This window comes from Natator depressus, chromosome 5, assembly GCF_965152275.1.
Source record: "Natator depressus isolate rNatDep1 chromosome 5, rNatDep2.hap1, whole genome shotgun sequence".
Taxonomy (NCBI): Eukaryota; Metazoa; Chordata; order Testudines; family Cheloniidae; genus Natator; species Natator depressus.
In genome coordinates, this window is record NC_134238.1 from 60,782,210 (window position 1) to 60,801,214 (window position 19,005).

Here is a 19,005-nt window from a genome sequence, read left to right on the forward strand (position 1 = left end):
TCTCTGAAAATTCTGTTTGTTTTTAAAATAAACTCAGGGATATGATTATTGCAATGGTTTTTCATTAAATTAGTTTTCACCAGTAAGCAGTGTCATAGTATTTGTCCAAACACTTGTCTTTCCCTTTTCTTCTACATGCTTGTTTCCCATCATCAGCCTCATGAATTCAAAAGCAGGCAAAAGCAAAAGGAATTTCAGACAGATACATGTATCTGCCTGACAGACGGCTATTTTTAGCATCACATTCACTGTGTTGGAACTCTCAGCCCAGTCCTTCATAAAATACAACTTCTTAATCATTTGATTTCCATGCAGCATTAGAGAAACAGTGCTGTAGTGATGTATGTGTAAATAAATAAATTCCATTTACTACATGGCATATGGGATAAACCACATTTCTTTTTTCTACAGAAAATAAAGGAGGGGAAGTGCATGTATATAATAAATGAAATTGAAATGTAACATTTAAAACTGATACAAGGAAATATTTTTCAAACAATGCACAATAAGCCTGTGAATCTCGTTACATTATTTCAATGAGAGCAAGAACGTAACAGAATTCAGAACAGGATTGGACATTTATATGGATAATGAGAACATCCAGAGTTATGATGTTAAATATTTGAAAAATAAACAAGAGCATTCCTTCCTGGAGAAGTGTACCAGTAAAAACCTGTCTCTCCATTTGCAAATCACATAATAATGCATGCAAACAGGTGTGAAGTAACCTTCTTTGTACATGCAAGTGCTTGGAAATGTGGGTACAGTGGGGGTTCAACATTTTTGCAGTTTCATCCCTTCGCCCTGCTTTGAATATTTGATCCTTGATGTCTTCTTCTGAGTGAGATATTTTACTTAAACAGGGTGTGAAAGCATAAAGCAGAATGGCAAAGGCGGACAGGAAAATGACATCTGTGACAGCTCTAAACTCCTCTGAGAAAACAGGACTCAAACGGTGAGAACAGTAATCACAGTTGTCAATCCCAGCTCTGCTGTCCCATTTGAGTCAAGGAAAAAAAAATGTTAAATTGAAAAACTACAAATTTACAAGTCTATTTTCTTTTGTGCTAAATAACCACAAGCAACTGATATTTTGATCATGTCTATTTCACAGATCTGTAATAAACTAGACTTTCAGACACCATTCTAAAAAAAGGGCAGTGTTGACTAACAGATAAACAAGACTTTACCTGTTTTCAAAATTAACATGTAACTGAAGTGGAGAAACAAGCAATTGAAATGGAAACCACAGCAATATGAATACCTTGACTGACATGACCTTTCTATATAACTGTGTAGACAGGAACAAAACACTCTAAATAAAGGAAACTGGATTTTCTCTCTCTCTCCGCAGGTTCTATTTATTTTTGTTCAAAATTAAATACCAACCCACCAGTCCTTTATTTAAAAACACAGCCCTCTATTTGGTTGCAACCAATAATTATATTATGGATCAAACCCTGAGAAACTGATGACTGCTCTGGATTTGGGACAATATACATGTAGCAACTTAAACTATTTCTGGTATGAAACCAAATACCGGAAGGTGCTGAATGCCTCTTGAGACAGGCTGAGCACACTCAGCTCAAGGTGATGGTAGCTCAGAGTGCTCAGCACTTCCAACTGAGCGTTCAGCACCTTGCAGGACCAGTCCCTTACTTAACTTTGTTTCCATTCACATCAGAAAGGTAAAGTTTAAATCAAATTATTGTTTGGTTTCTTACCTCCAACTCTGGAATTGTATGCCACACCAACACCACATTTCTTGTTATTGGCCTGCATGGCAATTTCTCCTGCACATCGTGTTCCATGTCTGGATAAAGTAAATGACCATTTAAATCATACTATAACTTAGTGCATTTATTTAACCTACAGAGAGACTTGTCACTGTTCTTCTAGAATTGGTGCATTCTTTCATCATCGAGATGTGAACTCTTTGAATATTAAATAGGTTTGGAAATATGTCCATTCGGAAAAGAAGGCGCTTTTTGTACTTAGGCTTTGGCAATCATAATTTCGAACCATCCCATGATCAATGGATCATCAGGATGAGGCACTAAGAACCTGATCCAGATCCCGCTGAAGTCAATAGAAAGATCATGTTGTTACAATGTCTACCATGAGCTGTACCATACTTGCTATAACAGACTGCAATAGTAAGGCAAATTTGGAATGCTAAATCCCTTAAAAATAATCATGAAAAAAGCCACTTTTAAGCAAAAATTTAGAGGTTTAATTTATTTTGGGATACAACTGCGTAGTATTTAAAATAAACAAATATCTTCATCTTTGTGAAATGATTCCTCTAACAAGATATTTTGTATGAAAAATCTTTTGCCATGAAGGATTCCTACCCTTCAAAGCTTAACAAGACAGCATAACTATACAGAGTTACTTTATCTAGTACTACAGCTTGGTTGCAATGAAATGCTTCAATGCTTCTGGGTGGAATTCCATTTACATATTAATAAAGATTAGAGATAATGCAGGTAGATTTAAAAGATAATGTCATTGGAATAAGAGGATAATGGCCTCCTACTGATAAATAAATGCTGTAGCAAAACAGAGACATTCATTTCCAAAATCATAGAACATTTATTCTCTGATAACTTCCCATTCTGGTGACTTTATTTCTATTATACCAATGAATTCATGATGTGGATGCTACCATTGTGCCTAATTAGGGTGACCACACAGCAAGTGTGAAAAATTGGGACGGGGGTGGAAGGTAATAGGAGCCTATATAAGAAAAAGCCCCAGATATCGGGACTGTCTCTATAAAGTTGGAACATCTGGTCACCCTATGCCTGATAGACAGTGGAGAACCAGAGTGTCAGTTCCTCATTGTATCATTATTAAATAGTGACATCCTAACTGGCTTACAGAATTAACTTGTTCTGTGCTACAGCTTGTAAAGAGGTCTGTTCTCTTCTCTGTGGACCAGCTCTCTCCCTAGACTATCATGGAAGGACCTAGGTGCAGCAGAACTACTATGGTGTTTCACTATGCAGAGGAGAGGTGGGTTGTAGGGAGGTCATGCGGAAAGATTCTTCATTCCTTCCCTGCCACAAAATGCTATAAAATTCCACTAAAATAAGTGGCCAGGTGTGTAGGAGGGAGCCTGCTGCACCTTCACAAGGGATGGTGTGGTGGGTATGTTTCCCTAGTGCCTAAGACACAGTCCCTCCCAGAGGCCCTCCAATGGGCAGATATAGTTCCTCATCGTCCCCCCGTGCAAGGCCATGCATTACAGGCATAACTGAGTACAAAGTCTGCTTAGTCAGATTGGTATGCCTTATAATTCATTAGCACTAACACCAAAAGATTGTTCCCTTGAGATTACAAATATGTTATCAGTGCTTTATACATAGAACCATATGAAGAAGATAGCTTCAAAATATAATGTGGAAATTAAATTGAAAAAACTCATCTTGATCTGGAAACTTATTCAATGTCCATATACAATATGCACAAAAATACCATAATGTTTTTTCCCTTTTACATGTAATAGTCCTTCTGACTACAAATATTTCTCAGGTTAATGGTGAAGAGCTGTGCATTTGCCTGTTCTAAGGCACAGCATAATACTTCATTAGTTTGTTTCTTTTCACAAAATGAGAGGCTACTCACTTGTTTTCATTTGTTGGATCATATCTGGGAAAGGGATCGTGATCATTGTCATTGAAATCATAACTTGCCTCGGGATCCTAAATTAAAAAATAGACTTTATAGTTACAATGAGAAAATATCCTCTAAAACAAGTTTTAAAGTTTCTGAAGTCTATACTAGGTGATGGCATAATTAGATAGATAGATGTGACATCAACTTTAATGTATACTTTCTCCTCAGCGTTAGTCATCATTCTTGATGTTTAGGTGAACAATTCGCTTTCATAAAGTAAAGGTACATAACCTTTAAATTAATCTTCTAGAACAGGTATTGACTAGCATGCACGTGGGAAAGGTTTCTTGCTATTAAAGCTTTGGATGTTGGAAGGCTAGTGTGGGGAGGCCTGCAAAGAAAGGTATTGGGATATCTGGAAGAAGGGCACTGGATGGTTTATTTATCATTAAATAACTTTACAAACATTTAATTAAGGAATACTCACAGTCAGAGCTGTTTTGAACGACAAGTTTTTGTTAAATGAAAAGTGGCTTTTTTCAAAACCAATTTTTTCATGAAAAATTGGTGAAAGTTTTTTGTTTACTATCTGTTTTCAGTAAAAAAAAATAACCATTTCCATAACATCTTCAAAAATATTTTTTTAATTCTCCATTTTTTTTTGGCAAAATTAAACATGGATCTTTTAAGAAATCTTTGAAATGACAACAATTTTGAACAGTCTAATTTTTGCGTAGTTAAATTCTGGAACTGGCTTCCAAAGGAGGTTGTGGAATCCCCATCAGGTTTTAAGAACAGATTGGACAAACACCAGTAAGGGATGGTCTAGGTTTACTTGGTCCTGCTTCAGCACAGGGGGCTGGACTTGGTGAGCGCTCAAGATCCCTTCCAGCCCTACATTTCTATGATGCTGTGATTATAAAATCCACAAAGGGCTAAAAGCATTTTAATAATTCAGCATTAAACCATGATGTCTAAACATGCCCAGGGACTAAACCACCCTGAAGAACCCACTATCCTGGTGAGCTTATTACTCAATTCCTAGTGATACAGGCCAGGGTCCAAATTATGCTTGGGATGAGTATTTCAGTTTCTCTGTCATGTGGGAGCTGTCTTACTGAACAGAGAAAAAGCCAAAGAAGAATGTTTGTATATAAACATCTGCAATTGGTTGATTTATTCTACAGCATTCTTAAAGCACAAACTTACATAGTTAGTATATATGTCAGTGTGATTCCACTCCAAGCCATCATCGAGCACTGTTATAACAACGCTTTTGCCAGTAATCCCTTTTTGCCATACAGGAATAACATGGAGATCCAGTTTTGGCAGAGATGGAGTCACCCTTGTATCTTGCTGAGGGGAAAAATGATAGTAGCATTTTAACATTTATACATTCATACAACACCTGTTCAAAGCTGTGTTTGAGCCATATTACAAATGTGCTTTAAATGAACCTTGGTTTGAGTGTGACCAGAATTTGTAAATTCCACCCAAGTTTTACAAAAAATCAACGAAGATTGGCCTGTTCAAATAGCTGGGATACTGACAAGCCTCCCTGTCCTTACCCAACTTCCCTCATTCCGTTCACCATATGACTTATGATGCTCCCAAAAGATATCTTAGGTAAGAAAAGGGCATCCTGTGTCTGATAACAGGAGTAAGGGAGATTGAGGAGCAGGATATGCTGGGTGATCCTTGGATATTTGAGTTATTAGTCAAATCTACAAAGGTTGGTTCTCTTTCACCCACTGAGAACCAAACCGAAGCCACCCAGGATATGGGGAGCTGTGTTTTCTCTAAATTGTCTCTCCTTTGATGTCCAGGTTAGCTAGTGGAAAACAATTAGGAAATGGAAGGAATTAAAATGATGGGTTGATTATGAAGGACTGTGCTGGATCACACTTTCCTATTTGCTACCTCAGTGGAAAATCTCTTGGAAACATGACTCACCTATGCCGGCTTTCCTTTTAAGGAAGTGTCTTTAAAGATTAACTCTTTAACGGATTTTTTTTTGTAATGTTAACCATAACCATATATATATTTTAATATATGACAGCTTTACTTAATACCTCTATAAAAACACAGGCATAGATTCAATCACTAATGTTTTCTTTGTGTTTCTCAGCACATAAATACATTATTAAATAGGAATTTTTTAAATGTTTGTACATCTTTGTTTCCAGAAGAATGCTGAACCAAGCGTGAGATCCAGATAATGAAATGCACTGCGGGAACAACATTTCTTGCATTACAATGCCCTGTTTTCTAGCAGCTGCAGTTCAGGGAAATATTCTAGGTCATAGGGTTGTTCTGTAGGATCTATCAAATAATTGCTTTTCTGATGAATGTGTGAGGATAACCTGCGGCAGGGCTTTCTATTTTGTCATCAGAGGAGCCAATAAGCAATGTATTTATTACATGAACAGGGAAGCATCTTGGAAAAAATACTTAACCCTTAAATAGCACTTTTTATTTGAGGATTTCAAAAACACTTTGTAAAGGAGGGTAAGTATCATGATCCCCATATGAGCAAACTGAGATGCAAAGAGGAGAAATGACTGGGCCAGAGCCACACAGTGAGTTAGTGGCAGTGCCAGGAAGAGAAACTAGGTCTCCTAGATTCCAGTCCATTGCCTTTTCCACAAGACCACACTGCCTTTCTCTATATTTGCATTCTCCCCATTGAAAATGAGCTGGAAAGAGAACACAGGGGAAAGGCCTCCCGGAAATATAAGATTCTGAATAAAACAAAAACAAAACAAAAAACCCACATCTGACCAAACAGCACTGGGGTAAGAGAAAAGCTGGTCAATCAAAGCAGAGCAAATAAAAAATCCACAGGGGCACAGCAGTGAAGCTGGTGCCCAGGGCAAGTGCCCGTCCCTAGAACCAGCACTGCCTGGGGCCTCCAACAGTACCTTACCCTCATTCCCTCTTTTGGAGCCAATGAAGTCTGAAGGTACAGGCATAAGTAGATGCACAGTGTGATCATATGTGGTGAACAGGCTTAAGTTTAGTTACGATATGTCCAGCAGATTCTCAGAAAAGCAATGTAAAACTCAGCTGTTCAGCTGTATTTAGCTGGGTTGTCACAGGAGGTCAAAAAACATGTTTAGGGCAGGAAACCTCATCCTCTGCCATCTCTTCATTAATGATTGATCCTATGAGATGAGGAGCACCTTCAGCTCCAGCCGAAGTCAATAGAAGTTGGGGTGCTCAGCACCTGGCAGGTTTGAAGCGTTATTCTCTGTTGACATATGCAGTGTGCATTATTAGCTCCAACACAGAAATATGCTATCAACTAAAGAGATAAAACTAGAGATGCTGGTATTATCTGGTAAGGCTAAAATTCATGTTATTGTAAACATGGCTCTTAACTGTTTAACAGCTTTTTAAGGTATCACATAATTCCAGTGATCAGAAACTTGAACTGGAAACTGGATGACATAGCCTTTGTGTGGCTTAAAGAAAAAGAATGTTGCTTGGTGATATCAAATGCTGAGACCTATCATTTCCATGGGCTACACCAAGGAAAGTGGCTACAGTCTGCTCCCTTCTGTGCACCCTCTTTGACATCAATAAAATAGCACAAGTGATTAGTAGAAATAAGATTCATTGCCTGCTAATACCATATAAAAATAAACTCTTACCAGGTACCACTGCTGATTCCACATAGGATCGTTGAAAAGGTTTTCTGCTGAGTCTCTCAAGGCTGAACGCTTAGTTCGCTTTTTTTCATATTGTTGCTCTGCCCATGACACCTACAAGTATTTTTATCAACAATAACAACATATAAACTCACAGAGATTAACTGGTTTTGAGAGTGTTTCATTGTAAAACAGAACCTTGGAATCTAAGGGGGAAAGTGGAGGGTTCGTTCCTGCAAAGTGCATTTCTGCATTAAAGTGTATCTTAAGCAGAAGGAAGATTGAGTGAAACCATGGTACTATAAAATCATTTAAAGTACAGCTAGAGTGAAAATCTTTTCTCTGCAAATGCCCTATAATGCACCTTTTATTTGTTGAAAGTATATAGCTGTTAGAAGATTGCCTAATCTGTGGTAGTGACTCAAACAAGCAAAAACACCATTTGTTTCACTCTTCAGCCTACAATTTAATATCTCTCTGTGTGAACTAGAAAGAACAGGAACCATGAATTTTTAGAGAGGGAAAAAGAGCCATTCTTGCTACAGTCACAGCGATGTTGCTACTCATAGTCCATCTGTCCCTCAAAGCCTCTTTCCAAATGGCACGTATGATCACATTCCATTGTGTGAACAATTAGAAAGCAGCGAATAGTACACCAAATTCAACACTGGTGTGACTCTATTAAAGTCAGTGGGGTTACACCAAAATGAATAAGTTCAAGTGTGTTTGTGAATGTCTCTATGCATGTAATTGCATGCCAGTTATAGATATACGTGACTATGTCTAATTTACTTGATGGTATTTTCAAAAAGTTTCTCATTTTGTCTCTTGGAATGAATTACTCCTTTGTCTATTTACCCAGAAAAATTCAGTTCAATTTTAACAGAGACAGATTCTGATACCCTTACTTATGCTGAGTGTAACTTTATTCTGCAAATAGTGCTATTTATTCAGTTGGGGAACTATTCATTGAAGTAAGATGCTACTCAACAGGAGTAAGGGTATCAGAATCTGGCCCATAGCTGGTGTCTAATATAGACTTGCTTTTTGCTCCATTTTCCAGCTTGGTAAAGTGAAAACAAGCTAGGTGACTTGCCAAGATCCTACAACAAGTCCTCAGCTCAAGATGTTTCTGGCTCCCTAACCCTTTGCTCTAAACATTAGATTAGGTTTTTTTATTCGGACTCATCTCTCCAGGCTGTGCTCTCATACCTTTTTGCTTTACACATCTGTCACAGGATATGTCACAATTGTGGGTATGAAAAACCTAATTTAATGAATTGTTATATTGATATGATTTAAATGTATTTCACATAAGGGAAAGTTAATGAAAAGCTCCAAATAAGAGAATATAGCTAAAAAAACTGAGGCCGCTGCACATATGTAATTTGAGAGTACACTGCATAATATATATTTTCCTACTTTGTGTACATTTAGTGCTAAAAATGTGTGCTGAGTGACAGCCCTGGAGACTGTAGTCCTCTCCTTATCCACTTGACCGGAATAGCATGGATTGTATTAGTGCAAGAAATATTCTACTACTGCCCCATCAATGTGCAGGAGGACCACTTCTACATAAGTAAGGACAGTAATCCTTCACTCCTCCATGTCCATTCAGTGCTTGGCCTCTTTGTCAGTTAATGCTTGTTAACAATTAGTGTCAGCTGTGCTCATCATTTTTGTGATGAGGACAACTGCCCTCTGGGACATGAGCCGAGATCACCAAACTCATATATCAGTGAAAAACATAGTCTAACAAGCCAAATTTTTGTCACTATGTAGTTGGGCTTGATTCAAACTGTCAATCTAATAGAGAGAAACAAGGCTCTGTACTAACCCATTTGGAGCCAAGCAGCCATTGATATACAGAATAGTTAAAATTATCCCTTGAATTTGATGTAATGTTGTTGATAGAAAATGGATCTCTTAAACTAGTCTGAATATTGGAAGAAGTTAGGGACCAGAAAATTACACATTTTCAAAACAGTTAAAAGCATTACATATTTTACTTTAAACACTGGGCAGATTATAAAAAGGCATAGCTCCAGGATCTTACTTACTGCATTTCGATAAAACAAATTAATATTCTCAATACTATAGACCAAAAGTTTCCTTAATTTACACCCACACAGCCCTACTAAAGTAAATGAAATGCCACAAACATAGCTAAAGGCAGGATTCTATCCACTGTCTTTTAAAAATGTATTTAATTCCTTTAAGATGGGCTGCTCTTGAACAGGTATAGATCTTTAGAGAAGATGTCTATGTATAACTGTATAGCATTACAGCATTGCTTTTGGTTTTCTGTATATACTTACATAATTATGTCTCACTCTTTCAAATAGCTTATCTGAATACTAGATGGTAAATAAAAAGCAAATTGGAGATGATTTTGCAAATGTCACCTGCAACATTTCAAAGCCCTCTATTCTTTACTTCAATAGATAAATATGCAATAATGATTGTCATCAAAGTCAGTCATGCAATTGCCCCCACTCTCTGTGTTATAGCAGAGAAATATACTATAAACAAAATTGGTGGTATTTCCCCCAGTAATGGATAAATTAAATGTAACTGGATCAAATGGAGAGAACTAAACCTAAACTCTGTATCAGATCAACTTGGTATTATCGGGGTGTTGAAAATGTGAAGCCAGATCTGGATGTGAATTTGGAAATGCAACCCTTATTTACAATCAGCCAAACCCAAATCCTGTATATAAACATCTCCAAATTTAGAATAAAGAAAAAAGAAAAGAAGTACTTGTGGCACCTTAGAGACTAACCAGTTTATTTGAGCATAAGCTTTCGTGAGCTACAGCTCACTTCATCGGATGCATAGCATATCGTGGAAACTGCAGAAGACATTATATACACACAGAGACCATGAAACAAAACTTCTCTCATCTCTGACTAGCTTCTCATATTGAATGTTGCCTCCTAACAAAAGCTCACAGTCTAATTTTTTTCTCTGAGTAACTGATCACTTAAATATTTTTGTTCTTAAATGATTAAATGTTTTTTCACAACTGGATCTCTAAATATTATAAGAAGTTTAGATTTAGATTTTTGCTGTTCCACTAGATAGTAGTTTTAAACTTTATTAAATTTCCTAACTTTTAAGCTAGGCTTTTAGTTACTGAAAAACTAACCAGTTACCTGGTGTGTTTAAAAAGCAGCCACCACCTTTACCATCCACAAAATTAGATAAATGGAGGATCTGTTTCACCGGTGTAACTAAGACCCTACAAAGTCAAAACTCCTCTTGACGGTTTCAACTGTCTGATTTCCATAAGAGTTTTGAGTGCTCAAATACTGAAAGACTGGGCCCCGTAACAGGCCCTTTTTAAATGTTAATTGGACAGCTAGTTATTGAAACAGAGTATTGCAGCAAAATCTCAGCACTTTTTTCTAATTTTTTTCTAATATATAAGCACAATGAACTAGACCTAGATTTCCTAGAAATAGCACAGAATGAGCTTTCAGTCAGGCCCTCTGAAGTCAATGGAAAGACTACCATTTACTTCAACAGACTTTCGATCAAGCCCTGAAGTTCTTTGTATGTATTTGCACCAACCACACATAAGCATTTCAATCCAGAACTACTGCAGGTCTGGAATTATAAAAGAGCAATTTGCAGAAAAATACACGGCAGCTTAGGGCCAGATTTTGCCAGTCTTACAGACCTTGACTAGTGCCTTACTCCTTGAAGTCAATGGGCCTGTTCATGGAATAATGTACTACTCCACACGAGTATGGATGGAAGAATATATTTGACTTGCAAAATGTGTCTGTGACCACATTACAAGTCAAGCAATAAGCTGACAACATGGATGCTGGATATCAGAAAGGGTAAATGCTACACTTACACGATGATCATCGGAGAGTCTCTTAGTGATATGAATGGCACTTCTTCGAGATCTTCTTGGATGGCTTCTGTGTCTGAATAGATAGTGATTTTCGAGTGATCCAATCTATAAAACAAAGGAATATTTTCCATACTGCCAGATACTTCTCCCATTGCAAACAAATATCAACATTCATAACTTGTCAGAATTAGAGTCCATCTTCAGATGACTGAAAACTAGAATAAATGTACAGTTTATAATATTTGTATTCTAAAATAAAATTATCTCCAAGCTAAGGTGTTGATCACTAACAAAAGCTGTGTGTTATTTGGCGTAATGCTGGGAAAACAAGAGGCACACTCCAAGCTAAAGCTGAAGCTAAAGTAGTTACTTTTGATTTACACGGGTATAAATTAAAGTAAAACTTGGTCCCTATTTTGACATATCTTAATTAAATTACATTTTAAGGACAAGGTTTTATTTCTGACCAGGGCACATGCTACTGCCAAAGAGATGCTGATGGGATTGAATAAGGGAATGTATATTTTCTTGGAGTATTCAAATGTGTAGCCAGTGACTATGCAAATATGAGCTCCTTGTGCATGCAAACTAGGCTGATGGGGTTCTCTATCCCAGTTTATTGTTTACAGCTATGAAATCTATATTTCCATATGACATATTGGGAGTAATACACATATCCATCCATATCCTACTAAAGTCAGTGGCAGTTATGCCATTGTCTTCAGGGGGACCAGGTCCAGGCCATAATCACGGACCTACTATTATACATACTGCAGTTTGTTTTAGGAAAGGATAAACCTCTTTGATGGAGAGGGCCTGTCTTCCCCCTGACAATCAGCGGGGCAAGACACTGTTTGGGAAAACTGTGTGGTGCTAGCCAATGGGGGACTGGAAGAGGAGAGATGGATTTTAGACTTGGTTCCCCAGGCTCTCTATCTTCAGCATCCTCTCTCCTACTTGGGTTACTTAGATGAAGTGAGCTGTAGCTCACGAAAGCTTATGCTCAAATAAATTGGTTAGTCTCTAAGGTGCCACAAGTCCTCCTTTTTTTTTTTTTTTGCGAATACAGACTAACAAGGCTGCTACTCTGAAACCTTAGATACAGGCTTTTTTTACCCTTGCGCGGTGGTTTGGTTCCTAACGCCGCCCATCTCATTGGCTGGAGCAGCAGGACCCAGGGGGCTGGAGCTCCAGAAGAAGCGGAGCAGCAAGGATGCTGTTACGTCAAGGCAGTTACTCATCCCTGACAACGCTGACATCACGGCATCCCGAGCGCACGAGGAGCGAGCCAGCGCCGCCAGACACCCCCCACCCCGACTGCAGGGCCAGAAGTTTGCCTAATCAGAGAGCCCGGGGCGGCGGGGGCGGAACCCCCTGGCTGTGCACGAGGCAGGGGAGGGCTCGCTGTCCGCTGGCTAGGTACGGGCTACGGCATCTTCCTCTGTAACGCGCACAGGCGGGGGAGGGAAGAACCAGCTCCCGGGTAAAGCAAAGTTAACAAGGCTCCGTTCCCTGCCGGGGGAGCTGGCGGGCCGCGGGCACCTGTCTGCCGGCTCGCCCGCTGCCATTGCAAGTCCCGCGCCCCGCGCCGAGGGCTGGCAGCCGCTGGCCACTCACACCAGACACTCGGGGAACGCGATGCTGCCATATTGGACCCACCTCCCTGGCGCGGGCGGGGCCGGGCGCGAGAGGACTCGGAGCTGCAAACACTCCCCTTGGGGCGCGAGTTTCAAGGCAGCCCCGAGCGGGACCCGAGCCCGGCACTCCTCGCCCCCGGGCACCGGCCCCGCCGCCTTGCGCGTCTGCGCGCAGCCCCCCGAGCGAACCCGGGCCCGCCGCAGCTAACTGGACCGGCGCCCGCCATCGCCTTCCCCGCCCCAGCGAGCCCAGGGCTGGGACCTGGCGGGGGGGGGGGGCGCTCCAGGCTACATGGGGCCGGTCCGTGCCCGGGGAGGGGCGTCCGAAAGTTACCTGCCGGCTGCCCCTTACCTGGCCCAGCAGCTCGTACTCCAGCTCCTCCGCTATGGCCTGGGCTGCCGCCGGACCGCCCGGGATCTCCGCCGCCCATTCATTGACGAACTGCTTCTCCGCGCCGGCCAGGCTGGCAGCCGCGCACCAGGCGCAGAGGAGAGCCAGAGCCACCCGGCGCCTCCCGTCCATGGCCCGGCGAGGGACGCGGGAAATCAAAGAAACGCGGGGAGGGGGGGACCAGGCGGCGGATCGATAGCCCCGGGCTGCAGCCCTTTCGCTCCCGGTTGCTATGCGGACACCCGGCAGGCTGGAGGGCGCAGCGTCTCCCAGCCAAGCGCGCCACGGCTCTGGCTCGGGGCTGAACGGCGCCCAAACCCTCTCCCGCGCCGGGCTGGAACCGAGTGTTTACACGTCAAAACTACGAACGCCAGCCTGACGTCAAATGTAGCTGGCCCCCGAGCGAGCGGGTTATTCCCAAGCGGGGAGGGGGAAGGGGGGGTTGCTAAAATAAGCCGGAGGGACGGACGCACATTCAAATAAGAGGAGGAAAAATAAAACCCAGCCAACCCTCTGCTAGGAGCTGAACCCCTCTCCCCCTGCCCACACACATCCTCCACCATTAATAGCTTCCCTAAGCGCTGCCAGAGATAAGCTCTCTGTCAAGTGCATGGCACTAGCAAACAGTATTGTGCCTTTTCTTATCAGGGGGCTTTAGGCTCCTCTTCCAGGAGGTGGCTGCTCTAACCTGCAGAAGGCACGAGTTAATGCCCGACACAGCTCACAGACTGGCTCTAACCGCCCTGGAAAATGCTTGCACTGCCCCAGCAGATGACTTGTAAAGGGGTTCTGTCCAAGAGATAAACAGCTAGCACTAACCTCGTCTGAAGCAGCTCCAGCTCCCATTGCAGCAAAGGGACGTGCAGTTTTCTAATGCGCCAACTTTAGTTTACCTCCTTACTCCTGGGGGATTTTAAAACTAGGGGTTTGAAAAATCACGGCAGTGGGAACAGGCGTGACAGTGGAAATTACAGTGTGTGCTGCGCGCAGAATAACATTGCCTACCACATGCTCGCAGATGGAGATAAAGGATATACATCCCAAACCTGTTTGATTTCTTGCTCTGTTTAAACGGGAAGAGCTGTTTTCTGGGGAAAGGGTCGACGGGACAATGAGTTAGAGGCACATCCTAAATATCTGATGTTACCCCTCGGAAAAAGTATTTCAAAGTCAAATTTTAATCACGAAAATAAATGGGAAGTAGTGCCTACTTAATTACACGTCTTCCCAATATTGATATTTAGCACAGTACAAAGCGTTCAGAATCGTAAGGGGTTTATTTTTATTTCCCCTCTCTATTAGTACAATCTTTTTCAGTACGTCAGGATGAAGAACGATTATCCTAAGTGCTTAGAAGTAAACATGCAGTTAAAACAGCTTGAGACAGGGAAGGCGCAGAGTACTATAGATTCCTTCTGTGTCTAAGTGCAGGTTTGCTCGAATGCAGTCCAAAGTATGGCACGTTTCAGCATGGCTGGGATGGACAGCGACTAGCGGCTGCATCTGAGTGAGCTGTGCATCTGGATAGTCTCATGCCCTCTCGGCCGCGAATCTCCGCTCCGCTTGACACTGGCTTTAGATCCAACTTCTTTTTTAATAAGGCAGTAATTGAACTGTGAGGCAAGTGCGTTGGCAGACTCCTGGCAGTACCTCAAGATGAACATACGGTTGCTGTTTTCCCCCACAAATTCTAAGATTCATCCTGTACTAAAACTGGAAATGAGTAAAGATTTTATCATTTGATTAAAAACAAAACCTTTACAGTGTGGGTTTTTTTTTTTAGCTGCTAGCCATCCTTGGGAAGAGCTGTGCTCAAGACAGAGAAGCAATAAAAGGGAAGAGCTGGGAGAACAAAACATTTTTCAATTAAGCTAATAAGACAAAACCTACTATGCAGTAATGCTTGATTAATGCACAATGTCCCCTGATACTTCCATCGCACCACAGGTATGCATTAATTTGCACCGCTCCCCAGCCTATGTGCTAGGGATCTTTAAAATAAAGTATCATTGTTAATTTTTAAAGAATTAAAATATTATATTGCCATATCATGGCATGGCTCTGTTCTCCAGTAATGCTGACATTTGTTAAGAACAGAACATTGTATAAATATATATCATTTTATCTGTTCATAATTTCCCCCTCTTTATATTTTATTTAGCTATTCTGCTGCCATTTCATTCTCTTCCCTCTCCCCACAGCTCAGAAACCCTCCTGAAGACTAGTCACTATGCTTGCTTTGCCTGACATTAACCATCTGTCCTAAACAGTTGGTCAGTTTGGTTTTGTAGTTGAACAACTACATGTGGGTTGCTTAATGCTCCCAGTTTATTTTTACAAAGAATAGACAATTCACCTGAATACTCCTTCCAGGGATGTAGCTGAACATGGCATTTGTACATACATTTGCCATGCTGTTGTCCACCACCCAACCTCAACCGCACTATTCCCATGATGTTCCAAATTTGGCCTGTCATTACATATAGTGCATACAAATATAAAGTTAAGAAAAAGGTCTGAGAAAAGAAAAAAGAAAAAGTGCAATCACGCTATAAGAAATGTTAACATTGTATGCTATAGCTTACATGGCCTACTTAATCCTCTCAGAGACATTATGGTGTAAAGATCAAATTTGGCCCTCATTCAGTTGCACGGCTCCCACTGATGTCAAGTCAGTCAATGATATGCAGCACAGGGAAATCAAAAAGTTGTTTTTAAATGTCAAAATCATGGCACAAATGCAGTTTTCCTGGCACTATTCCTCAGCCTGACCAGCACGTCTATTCTGTTTCATAGGGGCCACCTAAAATGTAAGAGCAGTAAACAGCTTCTCCCTTTGGGCAAAATCCTCCTCTCAGATCCAAAGGTAGTCTCTAGTCTGATATACTGTTCTTCCAACATGTAATGAAATCAGATACCAAGGTGCTCATATTCTATGGTGATGAGTTCAGAATAAATATCTAGATAAAAATTGATCAGACAGACACTCTAGAATCAAGTGGAGATCTGCCATGCAGCTCCAAGAGTGGAATTGTATTCTTAGTTTCCTAATACAAAATAAATCTGACAAAGGTAGTTGAAGCACCAGTGGGGGTGAGGTCTGGTAGAAGAGAAAGTAATGCTGGACAAACCTGCAATCACCAGAACACTTTACAAAGAAAAAGCAAGCTGCTTTTAAACTTCAGAGAAGTGCCATGGGAGAGTAGTTTTGTGTTCTGCTTTATTCAGGTTCTTAAACCATGCCAATTACTATGGTGTCTGAATGCCTTATGATACCTGTAGTCGATCATTTGGCAGAGCTGGGCTCCTCAGCTGAAGTGCCAAACAAATGAGGCAGGAAGTCAAAAGACACAGAAAATGGTAGAGGTGGTGAGAGGACAAAAGATTCTGGCAAGAAAGACTAATCACATTTACAGGAGACAGAAGTAGTAAGATTATAGAAGCAAGAGGTTTAGAGAGGCCAAGGGAAGAAGAAGGATGATGTAAGTAATAGACGAGACCAGTGGTTCTCAACCAGGGGTACGTGTACTCCTGGAGGTACACAGAGGTCTTCCAGAGGGTACATCAACTCATCTAGATATTTGCCTAGTTTTATAACAGGCTACATAAAAAACACTAGTGCAGTCAGTGCAAACTAAAATTTCATACAGACAACAACATGTTTGTACTGCTCTATACACTAAAATGCAAGTACAATAGTTATATTCCAATTGATATATTTTATAATTATATAATAAATATGAGAAAGTAAGCAAATTTCCAGTAATAGTGTACTGTGACACTTTTGTATTTTTATGTCTGGTTCTGTACGCAAGTAGTTTTTACGTGAAGTGTAATTTGGGGGTACACAAGACAAATCAGACTCCTGAAAGGGGCACAGTAGTCTGGAAAGGTTGAGAGCCACTGGACTAGACAGGCTAAAATAGAACAGCAATTAACATAATGGTACTCATATTGGAATTTAGTGCTGCTAATTTTGAATACTCATATTTACTGAAGTATGGTAACCTAGGTTGAGATTTTCAAAGCCAATTATGGGATTAGGACAAATCTTCCATTAATTTTAATTCATTTTAATCATTCCTTGATTTTATCCGTGTTCAGTGCCACGAATATGATTTCTTCAGTTTCCTGGACAATTACATTATAGGTCTCTTCCTTGCATTTTCTAGGCCTTCTTAATTGTGGTAATCGCTCAATGCAGTTTCTTGGGCTACCTAGATATTTATTTCATTTTTTATTAATATTATAACATTGCAAGTTCATATTGCTTTGTGTGATAAATTTTTCACTCAATATTTAAACAAATCGATAAAAGCAGTATCTATGTGTAAGAAATTATGTCAAAGATGTAAAAGGGTGATTCTAATTCATATTACAGAATCTCAGTTAAAATGAATGGGATTGCATGTCTAAATCTCTTAGATTGTTTTGAAAATCTTGACCCTGGTTTTTATGGAGGATAGGTCCATTAATGGCTATTAGTCAGGATGAACAGTGATGGTGTCCCTAGCCTGTTTGCCAGAAGCTGGGAATGGGCAACAGGGGATGGATCACTTGGCAATTACCTGTTCTGTTCACTCCCTCTGGAGCACCTGGCATTGGCCACTGTCAGAAGACAGGGTACTGAGCTAGATGGACCTTTAGTGTGATCCAGTATGGCTGTTCTTATGTACTTATGTCATAAAAATGAAGGTTTTAGCTCATTATATTCCTGTCTAATAATAATGCAATGTAAAAGCAATAGCCTGTACAGCAGAATCAGGTGAAGCCAAGAATAATTGTTTCATGCTCCATGACTTTGCACTGTTTATGAGTGACAGATGTGTTTATTCCATGATGCACCCAGGGGTACTGTGGCTAAATATATGCTAATATACAATCAGACCAATTTAAAAAAAAAGAAATGTCTAAATGCACAGCTTCAATTTAACATAAAGACAAAGTGATTTTCTAAACCCATATTACTTTTCATTTTTCAGCAGACTTGTTTCTTGAATGGCACAGGAGGTGGGCAAAGATAAAATTGACCTTTGGACAGAGAAAGATTAATGAAAAGGCTCATTTTTCAGTCCATAAATTAAGAAGAATCATTAAAATTCTTGAGGCAAAGGATGGTCTTAGGGTTAAAGTGCAAAATTAGGAATTTGTTTATCTGTACATTTTTAGTATGTTCATCATCACTGTAGTATCTAAATATTTTGGGCAAAACCCTGACCCCACTGAAGTCCATGAGAATTTTTCTGTTGCCTTCAGTGCGGCCAGGATTTCAACCCTCTGGCCCTGATTTTATCTTCAAGTTGGCATAAATCAGGAATAATGCTACTGAAATCAAAAGAAGTATAGCAGTGTAACATCAGTGTAAACAGACAAAATCAGGCTCCTCGGCAGGAGACCATAGGCTCTTGTCTCATTTCTGATTCTAACTGCCAAAGTAAATAATTTCATTTCTTTGTGCTTTAGTTCTCCTACATGTAAATGCCTATCTCGCAGGGATGTTTTGAGGAATATTTCATTAACGTTTGGTAAATTGCTCCAAGACTCTCAGGTAAATATTATACTAAAATAGTCATTTCATCCAATGTGTGAAATCCTTTCCCTATTCAACTCAATGGCAAAACTATCACTGACTTCAATTGGACCAGAAATTCACCCAGTACTTTTTTTCCCTATGTCCCTGCAAATAAGCCTTTAAAGATTCTAGGCCAGATTTTCAGCACTGACTACATATTTGAATGTACATTTCTGCATCTACAGAAAACATGTACACAAGAACAGAGACCACCTGGGAAAATCTAGGTGTCTGCACATACTATCATACTTTTATGGGATGAGTTA

The 19,005-nt window shown here is 40.3% G+C and overlaps 1 protein-coding gene across 1 annotated transcript in view; it reads right to left on the reverse strand.

Annotated features, from left to right (window-relative positions):
- Nucleotides 1-13,559, reverse strand: part of PCSK1 (proprotein convertase subtilisin/kexin type 1) — a 39,347-nt gene extending 25,788 nt beyond the window's left edge. The window contains exons 1-6 of the mRNA XM_074952875.1: nt 13,129-13,559; nt 11,140-11,244; nt 7,275-7,385; nt 4,831-4,977; nt 3,631-3,707; nt 1,725-1,813 (exon numbers count right to left, since the gene is read on the reverse strand). Of these exons, the coding sequence (XP_074808976.1) occupies nt 1,725-1,813; nt 3,631-3,707; nt 4,831-4,977; nt 7,275-7,385; nt 11,140-11,244; nt 13,129-13,299 (700 nt within the window). The 5' untranslated portion in view covers nt 13,300-13,559. The remainder of the gene's footprint in view (nt 1-1,724; nt 1,814-3,630; nt 3,708-4,830; nt 4,978-7,274; nt 7,386-11,139; nt 11,245-13,128) is intronic.
- Between the last annotated feature and the right edge of the window lie 5,446 nt (nt 13,560-19,005).